General features: G+C 45.4%; 2 protein-coding genes across 3 annotated transcripts; both read left to right on the top strand.

Moving 5' to 3' along the window:
* The first annotated feature begins 393 nt into the window (after positions 1-393).
* On the top strand, positions 394-3,181 carry LOC121306280 (zinc finger and SCAN domain-containing protein 21-like). The gene is made up of 3 exons (XM_041238022.1): positions 394-1,102; positions 1,722-2,276; positions 3,087-3,181. Exons 1-3 carry the CDS (start codon positions 655-657, stop codon positions 3,179-3,181), a joined length of 1,098 nt encoding a protein of 365 aa, XP_041093956.1. The 5' UTR covers positions 394-654.
* Positions 3,182-4,344: 1,163 nt separating this feature from the next.
* LOC121306242 (acylphosphatase-2-like) lies at positions 4,345-10,998 on the top strand. Of its 2 annotated transcripts, XM_041237980.1 has the most exons (4): positions 4,345-4,596; positions 5,680-5,696; positions 7,352-7,461; positions 10,024-10,998. In XM_041237980.1, exons 1-4 carry the CDS (start codon positions 4,539-4,541, stop codon positions 10,136-10,138), a joined length of 300 nt encoding a protein of 99 aa, XP_041093914.1. In that variant the 5' UTR covers positions 4,345-4,538; the 3' UTR covers positions 10,139-10,998. The 2 variants fall into 2 exon arrangements, with proteins under 2 accessions (XP_041093914.1, XP_041093913.1); XM_041237979.1 differs by lacking the exons at positions 4,345-4,596; positions 5,680-5,696; positions 7,352-7,461 and adding exons at positions 7,798-7,937; positions 8,618-8,915 and having other exon boundaries at positions 10,024-10,111.
* Positions 10,999-12,149: the final 1,151 nt, after the last annotated feature.

Here is a 12,149-nt window from a genome sequence, read left to right as displayed (position 1 = left end):
CTTTTAAAATGTACTACTTTTCATTGTACTGTTAGTGAGATGTGACGTTAGTGTTACTGTAACTTGGAATAAGATACTGATAAGTCCACTGATAAGAATTGGCCATGAGGAGAATTCGTGCTAGTGCCTTGAAATTCGTTTACAAAGTAACAATTACAAAAATGGAACAAATCTATTAGAACAGCGTCCACCAAATAAACATTAAATTATTTAAATAAAGATTATATATATATATAATCTTTATTTTTATATAGCGCCTTTCATAGTGGACCACCATCACAAAGCGCTTTACAAGAGACTAGGGTGTGTGAGCTATGAATCAGCTGCAGAGTCACTTACAACAACGCCTCACCCCAAAGACGCAGCACAAGGAGGTTCAGCGACTCGCTCAGGGTCACACACAGGGAGTCAGTGGCTGAGCTGGGATTTGAACCTCCTGGTTACAAGCCTGTTTAGTTAAATTGTGTAAACTTTTTCAACAGTTAAGCCCCTGTGATACTATAAACTTATTACAATAATTCTGTGACCCTTCAGTAGTAAAAACCCTGTCATTGCCTGGTTTTGTATATCCTCAATAGCACTGTATTTAAATTAATAAGGTTTTTTTTTGGGGGGGTGCGGGTTTAGCTACAAAACAGAATCCCATGTGCTGCCATGGACAGTGTGAAGATAGAAGCGGTCCGAATTAAAGGGGAGTTCCCTGAGCTTGAACTTACCCTCGTTCGTGAGGAGGTCTCCGTTAAACAGGAGCTCTGTGAGTCGCAGTGTGACAGCGGACAGCCAGTGGTCCCTGAGATCAAAGCTGAGCACAATGAGTTGGAGATCCCCCGGACAGAAGAACCCCTCCCTGTTAAACAAGAGGACCTGGAAGTAGTCTGTATTAAATGGGAGCCCCCTGAAGTAGAGTTTGACTACATGGAACCAGGGGAGGAAGAATCCGAGGACTTCCGACCAAGGATCCCTGAGCCGGAGCCTGTGTGCCTGTGGGAGTGTAGCGTGGGGCCGGAGAGATTCTGCATAAGAGAGCGAGGCGCTGGAGAGGAAGGCTCTCTCAACAGCAAGCAGGTGGAAAGCCAGACGCATTCAGAATGCAGTCTAGCAGGTGAGTGACTCCCAGTAGCTGTGACATTGTGGATCTCGCGCAATCTAGAATGACTGTGTGCTTGAGAGGGAGGGAGCATCTTGGTTAGATTACTCTAAAGCCTGTAACTGCCTTGGGATTGCAGCAGTGTTTTGATTTTACTGGTTGCAGAATTATAAATTGAGATATTTGAATCAACGAAAGACACAAACGCAGCAGGTGTGGTGTTACTGCATGTTGCTGCAAATTTCTAATGTGCTGTGAAGTATATCTGTACAATAAAACAAGAGGATTCTAAACAGAGAGAAAGGGAGGGAGCAGTTCCAGTCTCCAAGCACATCACTGCCAGCTGTTCTGAATCGGGTGTTGGCTGATACAGTTCTGTACATACCCCAAAATAATCATAAAATGCAAGTCAGGTGTTGATCCCAGGGCTTGTTTTTGCCAGTATTTGGTGTTTATCGACTTTGAATTTACACATAAAGGCTATGAGTTTAACTTTGTGTTTTTTTAAAGTGGTGTAACCCAGTGCAAGCCCCACAGCTGAAATTTGTATGCTTTAAACCACTCAACCACCGAGCCACATGCCCTAAGCCTTCAGGCAGACCCTCTTACTTTCTTTCCTGTTCATATTTTCCAGGTTCCAGTCCAGCAGCTGAAGCGAGGGCGGATGGTGGAGAATGTCCTGACTCTGGGGAAGGTTTCAGTCAGTCTGGAAACCTTGAAATGCACCAGCGAACTGAAACAGGAGAGAAACCATATCCCTGTTCTGGCTGTGGGAAGAGTTTCAGACACGCAGGAACCCTGAAAGCACACCAGCGAATTCACACAGGAGAGAAACCGTACTGCTGCTCTGACTGTGGAAAGAGTTTCAGTCACACAGGAACCCTGAAAGCACACCAGCGAATTCATGCAGGAGAGAAACCGTATTGCTGCTCTGACTGTGGGAAGAGTTTCAGTGATTCGGGAAACTTGAGAAAACACAAACGAATTCACACAGGAGATAAACTGTATTGCTGCTCTGACTGTGGGAAGAGTTTCAGTGATTCGGGAAACCAGAAAAAACACCAGCGAATTCACACAGGAGAGAAACCGTACTGCTGCTCTGGCTGTGGGAAGAGTTTCAGTCACGCAGGAACCCTGAAAGCACACCAGCGAATTCACACAGGAGAGAAACCGTATCGCTGCTCCGACTGTGAGAAGAGTTTCAGTGATTCAGCAACCCTGAAAGCACACCAGCGAATTCACACAGGAGAGAAACCGTATCACTGCACTGACTGTGGGAAGAGTTTCGGTCACGCAGGAACCCTGAAAGCACACCGCCGAGTTCACACAGGAGAGAAACAGCATCTCTGCTCTGACTGTGGGAAGAGTTTCAGTCACTTTGGAAACCTTGTAACTCACCAGCGAATTCACACAGGAGAGAAACCGTATCACTGCACTGACTGTGGGAAGAGTTTCAGTCGATCAGAAAACCTTGTAACTCACCAGCGAATGCACACAGGAGAGAAACCTTAACGACAGTGTTGTGTGATTGTTTATTTTTCTTTGTACCTGTTTATATACTGTACCTGTAATTTTATTTTAACATCCTAACTATTAAAGCTCTTTTCAAAATGTCCGCTCTAGTACACTCATAGTGTCAGGATTATTGTCCACATTGTCAAACTGGCAACACGGCGAGAACGATCCATGATGTGGTACGGATCAGAATAGACAGAGAACTTGCTATGTTTGTGTTTTTTTTAAATTGCGCTTCAGTGATTTAGAGGACAGATCTCAAGCCACAGTGCACTAGAGCGGACATTTTGAAAAGAGCTTTAAGACAGGCTTCAGAGTTGTAAAAAGTTGTCATGATGTTAACAATGAAAAGCAAAATTACAGGCGCGTTATTTAAACAGTTGAAACAACACGTGGGGATGTGTAGTGCCATATAAAAACCACACCTGTGTCTAGATTTAATTAAACTTTTTTTAAACTTGTTGTATCATATTCTTTGTTCCAGCTGTCGGCCTCTCAGAGGTAGATGTCATGTCTGCCGGCTGGCCGTGCTGCCTGCTTTCATCATGTTGTGATATGGCCCCCAGGCAGACTCTCTAGCCAGAGAATTTAGGCAACGATCTGGAAAAGTGGCTTTTAGAGAGTGAAAAAAAAGCATGACAATAACAATAATCAGCATGCATTTTTTTAAAATGATCCCAATCTGCACATTTTCCCTATGCTTGGTGATCTTTAACACTGTACAGAATTACTGTCATTTTATTAAGATACCCCTGAACCTCAACCTCTAGTAACCACAAGCCAACCTGCCCTGGGGCTTTCTCAAACCAGCTCCTGGGGAATCGCAGCAAAGTGACTGACCTCAGAGAAGTCTCTGCGCTTCCAGTTACTGTACTTTCCCCTGTGTGCTGTGTGCGTCCCAAAGAGGAATTGTTTCCAATAAATCAGCCACAGACTGCTGCAGAAACCTGGTTCAACAGCCAAATCCATGCGTGACAACCCAGGCGACCCTTCCTTCTATACAGACCCCTTGTCTGATCAAGCCTGCGCCTATTTGGAAATTGGGGAGCAGGGATCAGGGAGTGGAGATATAAAATAAAGAAATTCTTTACCGATTTGTTTTCTGCTGTCTTTTCTCTCCCCCCTTGTTGAGATGAGCTGACCGCAGATTGCGTTCAGCTGTATAGCGGTTGTATGGGCATTTGAAATCGTTAATATTGTGGGCAGTGTTGCGTGTCCCATTGTTTTACACTGCTGCGACACGTGCCTGGCGCCAGCATGTTTAAATGCTGTGTGCTTCGTTCATGACAAAGTAAGATTTTAGCTTATCAGAGCCTCTGTGTCGACAAGTACAGGTGATCATGCACTAACATATAGCCAACAAGTGCAGCTACTGGAACCAAATTAAAGAAAGGGCTGGCTTTTTTATTGTTTGAAACTCCTTTACAGACAATATTTGTCACTTTAATTTGAAACTACGGTCACTAGATGCAATGTTTTAGTTTGGGTGTTGTTCTGTGTTCAGTGGACATGGTTTTCTTTGTGTACAGACGTGTCAGAGCTGCTTGGAGCTAATGTAAAATCTGTACCTTGATCCTCAGCTTACTGGCCGTTAACGCAGCAAGATTTGCCTCTTTTGCGCTCCCTGATTGGTTCACGGTTCCCCAGCCAAAATTCTCATTAGCCGGTTGGGAGCACGGTTGGGTTGGCAATGACGCCATTCCGGCTCCACCGCTCAGTACCTGTCAAGAATCAACTGGAGAGCAGGTGGAGCCAGCATGGAGGTGACAGGGACGCAGTTTCACCGCTACTCAAAGTGACGAGCGCAGGACAAGAATGAAACTGCGCTAATACCCTGGGTGTCAAGTAATAGCACAGCTGCCGGCTTCAGTCACCCAGATAGCCTGAAACCACGCTAGACCAAGCAATCGAAATAACTAATCAATAAAATAACAATATGAGTTCTTCCTCGGGTCTGGTGTCGGTGGATTACGAGGTGTTTGGAGAAGTGCAAGGTACGCTTAGTTTTCATTTGAAAAGTGACTTGGTAAACTGCAGGTCTGCTCTTCTGTCTGGTAATAGAAGAATGCGGGTGGCGCTGCGTCAGTTTGTCCTTCGTGCAATAGAGCAGACTAGCGCCCACCCTAGCATGGATTGATCTTTGAAATGCGCTTTATTTTTTGACAACGAAGGCAGGTGCAGAAAATGTGACGTTGGTCGTTAATATCAACCGAAATGATTGTATTTGCAACTGATTTTTAATAAGCTTGAAGTCACTTATGAACAATAAATGCACACGAGTTTACGCATGTGCACAAGAGTCTGTAAAGCTATTAAACAGCGTCGAACTCTACTAGCACCAAATCAGCAAGCTTACTTATCAATAATAGATATCAGAACCAAACCTGGAACCAGGTTTGAAGCCGCTGTTTCTCAAAAAGCTACTTTGTATTTCCCCCAGCTTTAGATTCATACTTACATGCATTGATCAATACGTATACGTTGTGCTCTAATGTATTTATATGTAAACCCGGTATTCTGCGTGAATTACGCAGGCAATGTGTTTTGTGTAGTCCAGTTGAAACAGGACCACCCTCAAGGTAACCCTTTCTCCACTAGAGCTAAGAGAACGGCACTCTCAACACGGGCTTCAATATAAACACTGCTTATGTTAGCTTCCTCTGAAGTCACTTTTAAAAGTACCTTTTTCTAAAACGTTTCCCCTGTCGTTGTTTGCAATACATCGAAGAGTTGAGTGTCTTGGAGGTTCAATGGACGAGCCGCATCTGTCCAATGAAGTCCAATGAAAGCTGCTGAATAATGTCACTTGAACATATTGAATTACACACCAGTGCTTTGTAGTTTTCCACATCACGAAAAACTGATAAAAACTGAAAACATGAAATACTGTATTACTGTCATGGTTTCCGGTAGACTTTTTATGATATCATTTTAGTAGTTTGTTTGATGACATGATGTTAAATCATATTCATATATATATATAATCCTAAAATTCTAGGTGATGGATGCAAAACTTTTGGCTGTAGCTGCATATGTCTGTTGCTGAGAGACTAATATCCTTTTCACTCTTTCCTCAGGGGTTTTCTTCAGAAAGGTAAGAACACCACAGCCCTGTCCGTCTCCTCTCTCCTCTTCAGCTTGGGTTTCTTGGGTGTACTTCTTTAGGTTAAGGGCCTGTGTGATTTTGTATAGTGTCATAATAATAATAATAATAAGTTGGGGGTCCCCGAGGGTCTCCCCTGGTGAAGGCACGGTCGTGTGGTGTGCAGGGGGAGTCATACAGTCAGGGGAGTGCAGGTTGCTGGCTGTGCGAGGTCTCCAGTCTTCACTGGGAGTCCAAAGTGAGCATCGCATTGGCTCTGGTGCAACCGTAGGGTTAGGGAGGTAAAACCAGCAGGGGCTGTTTCTCTTCACTGCGATACAGGGGACCCTACCGGCCAGGCGCCCATTGAGCTCAGAGTGGACACCTGCAATGCTGGCCTTTGTCCTCTAGAGGCCGGTAGCACTCTGACATCCGCTCTCATTCCTGGGTGTAGAAGAGGAAGCTGGCTCTGTCGTGGGATCGGAGGACGCCCGCTGAACCTTCAGTTCAATCGAGCTGTGTGGGGAAACAATTACTGGACATTCTAAAAGTGGGGAGCAAATCAGGGGTAAAATAATTGGGCACACTAAATAAAAATGAAACTGGCGAAATGAGGCGACCCCAATGACTAGGTGACCCATTCCATCCCCTCACCACTCTCTGTGTGAAGAAGAGTCTCCTTCAACAACATGACTAGGTAACCCATTCCATCCCCTCACCACTGTGTCTCTGTGTGAAGAAGAGTCTCCTTCAACAACATGACTAGGTAACCCATTCCATCCCCTCACCACTCTCTGTGTGAAGAAGAGTCTCCTTCAGCAACATGACTAGGTAACCCATTCCATCCCCTCACCACTCTCTGTGTGAAGAAGAGTCTCCTTCAGCAACATGACTAGGTAACCCATTCCATCCCCTCACCACTCTCTGTGTGAAGAAGAGTCTCCTTCAGCAACATGACTAGGTAACCCATTCCATCCCCTCACCACTCTCCTTCAGCAACTCTGTGTGAAGAAGAGTCTCCTTCAGCAACATGACTAGGTAACCCATTCCATCCCCTCACCACTCTCTGTGTGAAGAAGAGTCTCCTTCAGCAACATGACTAGGTAACCCATTCCATCCCCTCACCACTCTCTGTGTGAAGAAGTCTCCTTCAGCAACATGACTAGGTAACCCATTCCTTCATTCCATCCCCTCACCACATGACTAGGTAACCCATTCCATCCCCTCACCACTCTCTGTGTGAAGAAGAGTCTCCTTCAGCAACATGACTAGGTAACCCATTCCATCCCCTCACCACTCTCTGTGTGAAGAAGAGTCTCCTTCAGCAACATGACTAGGTAACCCATTCCATCCCCTCACCACTCTCTGTGTGAAGAAGAGTCTCCTTCAGCAACATGACTAGGTAACCCATTCCATCCCCTCACCACTCTCATCTCCTTCTCAACATGACTAGGTAACCCATTCCATCCCCTCACCGCTCTCTGTGTGAAAAAGAGTCTCCTGAGTCTCCACTTCATTTCCAGCTGTTTACAGACAAATAATATAAAAGTGATTCTAAGCAAGTGAGTGATTCTGTTGCGTGTTCTCTGTGTTCTGTTGCATGTTGTGAGTTCTGTTGCATGTTCACCGTGTTCCGTTACGTGTTCACTGTGTTCTCTGGCTGGCAGCACACGGAGGATCAGGGGAAGAAGCTGAAGCTGGTGGGCTGGGTGAAGAACACGTCCCGGGACACTGTGGTGGGACAGGTGCAGGGGCCGAGGGAGACCGTCCAAATCATGTGAGTCTCTTCTCCAGCTGGTGAGGCAGAGCCACAGAATACTGACCATCACTCAAATGCACTGAATTCTGTGCTGACACTTGTTGTCCACTGGAGGGAGCCATATCACAATAGATTGTAAACTACCAGACCACAGCACACATTACAGAAAGACATTGGAGTGGTTGATGCAGGCAGAGGAAGGAAAGCAGTCAGATCCAAGCGCAAAACCATCTATGTTTGAGCTGTTATAGTGTCTAGTCAGCCTTAGAGGTATGTTCTATAAAATAATATCATCTTACAGAATAAGATTTTGATGGGCTATCATATCACCCCCCACTGCTGCAGGTAGTCGTAGGAGGACGGCTGTTTAGCTCGGAGTCACAGAGGCAGAGGAAGCCAACAGTATCTGGTTTCTTGCCAAGCAGAGTGCACATAGTAAATATGCACGCAGGAATCTGGCTGGGAAAACTCAAGAGGTGTTACAGACAGAAAAGGTAATCCCGTCTATAATCAAAATGATCAACTTTGCAACAGGTTAATTTGTGACACTGGCTCTTTAATTAGCACAATATTACAGTCAAATTGTAAATCAACCTGCTACCCAATTACAGTCCCTTCAAAACGATATAAAAGAGAATCCCGAATCAAGGTACTGTAATCCTGCTCAGAACAGGGAAATATCTAACAAGGCAGCATCTTTGCCTTCTGTGCTTACACATGTTGTCCACTAGAGGGAACACTAGATCAGTACATTACCACCACAACGCATTACAGGCACTGCACTTGATGGAGCCACAGAGGCAGGAAACTAGCATCTATGTCTGAGCATCTATGGCACGCAGGAAGCTTTGTAGGCGTTTCTTGGTAAACGTTATACTTACAAATACATTTTGCACATATAGGGAAAGTGGCTTTGTAAGTGGTGATGAAACTTGGCATTAACGTTGTTTATAGTTATTGGAGTTCCAGATTGTGGGGATATTCAGAGGTCTTAGCAGCACAAGAGCTGCTTGGAAAAGGCCGATACTCACTGATGCATCAGTGCCTTTTGTTTCTTTAGCAAACCCCTATCAAAGTTTCACCTCTTTTCCAAGCTGTTCTTTTCACTGCAGGTCCCCTAAGCAGTCTTGGCTGTTAAGTTTTAATTAGCGCAGTTCTGTCTCTTGGTCTCCAGACTCCCTTATTGCCCTGGAGTCTGCTGGATCTGGGACAGGCTTGTGCTGGCACTATTAATACACAGCACGGCCCAGCCTCTGGGAAATCAGAAACGCAGAAAGCAGCTCCCCACAGAGCCAGCGCAGGAGGTCCAGAGGCCACTGCCTGGAATCCTGTGTCCTGACCGTCCTGGAATCCTGTCTCCTGACCGTTCTGGAATCCTGTCTCCTGACAGTTCTGGAATCCTGAGTCCTGACCGTCCTGGAATCCTGTGTCGTTCGATGTTAGGACCCACCCACTCGGCACACACAGGTTGGGTAGGTCTGGTTCGGGTAGATTTATTTCACACACTAACACGCCTTATTGGCATATCCATTGTTATTGTTATTAAAGAATTCACTGTTAAGTAAAGATCACTTAGGAGGTCTAATATGTGGCGTTTTCAACAAGAGATTCTGGGTAGAGGAATTTCCATCTTCAGCCGCGCAGGGTGGGCTGAGACTGATGCATAAAACCAAATTAACACGTGCGTTTCTCATTGCTGTACCGAAGTGTGCACGACTAGAAAGAACTTCTTTCAGATTTGTTTTAACGAGGCCACAGAAAGAAAACGCAGCATTCTAAGCAGGACATTCTGAGTGACCTATTTTTTTTTTGGTCCAAACCATCCTTATGGGAATCCTTGTTAGAGCCCAAACGGCAGATATTTCTGTCTCTGCATGCCACGTGATCAGCCCCCCTTTCCCTGTGCCCCCCACCCCCCCACCCCCTCGCTCTCTCACTGCGCTGGATTCGGAGCGAGAGAGAGGGAGAGAGACAGCAGCTCAAAGTGGAGCAGGCTGACCTTGAACAACTTGGTGAGTTTGAGGTTTTTATTAGCAAAGAAAAAGGCAGCAAATTGATAACGGAAATAGACTCTTCCCTGGAGCTCCCAGCAAGAGCACTAGCATTGTAGGTCACAGGCTGAGGAATGTTACCGTAGCAACCCGCATCCCAGCATCCTCACACAGGTGTGCACCCGCCGCTGCCTGCAGCAGTTGGAGGTTATGATATTTTAAGTAGATATCTGTGGGGTGTTTAGTGTTTGTAATAATATTAATATTATAACAATATAAATCACGTTAACATGATCATATCAGTGTACAGGTGAAGTGCTTTCAATTTAATACAGCAAGTGTTTTTGTCAGTGAAAATTTTAGATACTGTCAAGCAAAAACATCTGAGAATTTCGTGGGAGTGTTTGCGTTTTCCGAGGACTTCCGATGTCCGTAAATTTGCACTGCCTCTAGTTTTGGCTGCATATGGAGGCCAATCAAAAATATAATGAAGACCTTTTTTTTGGGGGGCTTGGTTTCAGGTGGCTGTGTTTGGAACTGTGCTAATGTGGAGCCCTCAGTGTAATCGCCTCTCTGTCTTTCTCACTAGGAAGAACTGGCTGCGTACTGTGGGCAGCCCCATGTCCCGGATTGACAAAGTCACGTTTACCAACGAGACACAGATCTCAGCGCTGGAGTTCAGCAGCTTCACTACCAGATACTGAGGAAGCAGGCTTCTTGAGGACCCCCTCCCACCCTCTACAAAGCAATTCATAATAAGGGCAGGAATTCTCAGTGAAACAAACTTCATTTAACAGCGATGCAATGGTTTGGATAATCTGATGACAGCAAAACTGCTTATTTGAGTTTCCCCATTTAAAAAAATATACCGTATTCCTTCAGGTTTAAGACACGCTTTTTAGATCAATTTTTTTCTTTTCGAAAATGATCCTACGTCTTAAATTCCAGGACACTTATGCGTGTGTTAAAATTGCCAACACAAGACTGCCAGACAAACATCAACAAAAACGTCATTGCCTGATCTAGAATGATCAATTTTCTCAAATTGAGGGGTGGGAAATTTTGGTCTGGGTCTTAAATTCGAGGGCGTCTTAAATTCCAAGGAATACGGTAATACAGCACCTTTAGATAAATACAGCGCTGCACTGACCAGCAAATACCTGAGATCGAGGGCAGAAAGCGACCCGCCCACACCAAGATAGGTTAACAAGTAGAATAACAGAGGGGTTTGGCTAATTAAAGGGTTACTGTAACACATGCTCATATTGACGAGCTTGATCAAGTTGTTAAAATGTTCTTTCCTTGAATAAAAGGATTCCACAGAATAAAATGCAACTGCATTGCAGGATGCAGATAAGCGCTGTTGAAATGATATTTCATGTTCGCTTCAGTTAATCCAAGCGCTTCGTATTTGAAAAGATTAAACATGTTTGTAGCTGCATCACTGATCTTGTTGCAGGAGATCCAGCTTCGAGGTAATAAGATGCAGTCTCCTCACAAATAAAGAAAAAAGTGAAAAATGCAATCTCCCCCAACCCACATGTCAGTCGTGTGATTTGATTTCCAATTCCCGTTCCTGTTTTTCATCATTGAAACCCAGTTTATAAAAAGCTCAGCGAGATTCACAGCCACAAGCTGAATTCCTGCCAGCCTTAGCTCAGCATCCCTCGAGGGTGTTTTGCTTTATCAGAGATAAAGGGGAAAGGAGGGAGAATCTCTTGATTATCAGTCTCAGCTTCTTCATCTGTGTGAATTTCGCTGCTGATAATTGCTTTGTGCACAAGATGTTTTTAATTAGGGGAAAAGATGAATTCTGTAATTGTATTACACACACACACACACACACACACACACACGTTTGCATTCCTATATTTGTGAGGTCTTCTCATTGACTCTCACTATATTTTCAATTAGTATTTCTAACTCCAGTCAGACAAAACTCCACACAGGGTGAAAGTCGACAACAAACTACATTTTTTTTATTTTTTTATTTTTTTTAATGCATATTTAGTTCTTAAAAAAGTGTTTTACAAAGTGGGCTCGTCCCCACAGCGTCGTTTTTCAGGAGTGTCTATCTTTGTGGGGACATTTTCACAAGTTTCATCTGCAAATTGATAGTAAAACCTGGCCACACACATTGACACACTGGTCGTGGTCGACTCCCGTGTCAGCAGCAGCTCTTGTGATTTTGTATTTGGCCTCGGTCCTGTGTCAGCAGCAGCTCTTGTGATCGGTGCCTGGCCTCGGTCCTGTGTCAGCAGCAGCTCTTGTGATCGTGCCTGGCCTGGCCTCGGTCCTGTGTCAGCAGCAGCTCTTGTGATCGGTGCCTGGCCTCGGTCCTGTGTCAGCAGCAGCTCTTGTGATCGGTGCCTGGCCTCGGTCCTGTGTCAGCAGCAGCTCTTGTGATCGGTGCCTGGCCTCGGTCCTGTGTCAGCAGCAGCTCTTGTGATCGGTGCCTGGCCTCGGTCCTGTGTCAGCAGCAGCTCTTGTGATCGGTGCCTGGCCTCGGTCCTGTGTCAGCAGCAGCTCTTGTGATCGGTGCCTGGCCTCGGTCCTGTGTCAGCAGCAGCTCTTTGTGATCGGTGCCTGGCCTCGGTCCTGTGTCAGCAGCAGCTCTTGTGATCGGTGCCTGGCCTCGGTCCTGTGTCAGCAGCAGCTCTTGTGATCGGTGCCTGGCCTCGGTCCTGTGTCAGCAGCAGCTCTTGTGATCGGTGC

Source organism: Polyodon spathula, chromosome 47 (genome assembly GCF_017654505.1).
Source record: "Polyodon spathula isolate WHYD16114869_AA chromosome 47, ASM1765450v1, whole genome shotgun sequence".
NCBI classification, from domain to species: domain Eukaryota; kingdom Metazoa; phylum Chordata; class Actinopteri; order Acipenseriformes; family Polyodontidae; genus Polyodon; species Polyodon spathula.
Note: the sequence above shows the minus strand (reverse complement) of the source record. Positions and strands in the feature narration are given on the sequence as shown.

Excerpts from the sequence above, each read along its gene's own strand:
- LOC121306242 (XM_041237979.1), top strand. The coding sequence starts at position 7,885 with ATGCACGCAGGAATCTGGCTGGGAAAACTCAAGAGGTGTTACAGACAG. Across the intron at positions 7,938-8,617 it reads AGGTGTTACAGACAGAAAAG|ACTCCCTTATTGCCCTGGAG; the intron begins GTAATCCCGTCT and ends CTTGGTCTCCAG. Across the intron at positions 8,916-10,023 it reads ACTCGGCACACACAGGTTGG|GAAGAACTGGCTGCGTACTG; the intron begins GTAGGTCTGGTT and ends CTTTCTCACTAG.
- LOC121306280 (XM_041238022.1), top strand. The coding sequence starts at position 655 with ATGGACAGTGTGAAGATAGAAGCGGTCCGAATTAAAGGGGAGTTCCCT. Across the intron at positions 1,103-1,721 it reads TTCAGAATGCAGTCTAGCAG|GTTCCAGTCCAGCAGCTGAA; the intron begins GTGAGTGACTCC and ends CATATTTTCCAG. Across the intron at positions 2,277-3,086 it reads ACCGTATCGCTGCTCCGACT|CTGTCGGCCTCTCAGAGGTA; the intron begins GTGAGAAGAGTT and ends TCTTTGTTCCAG.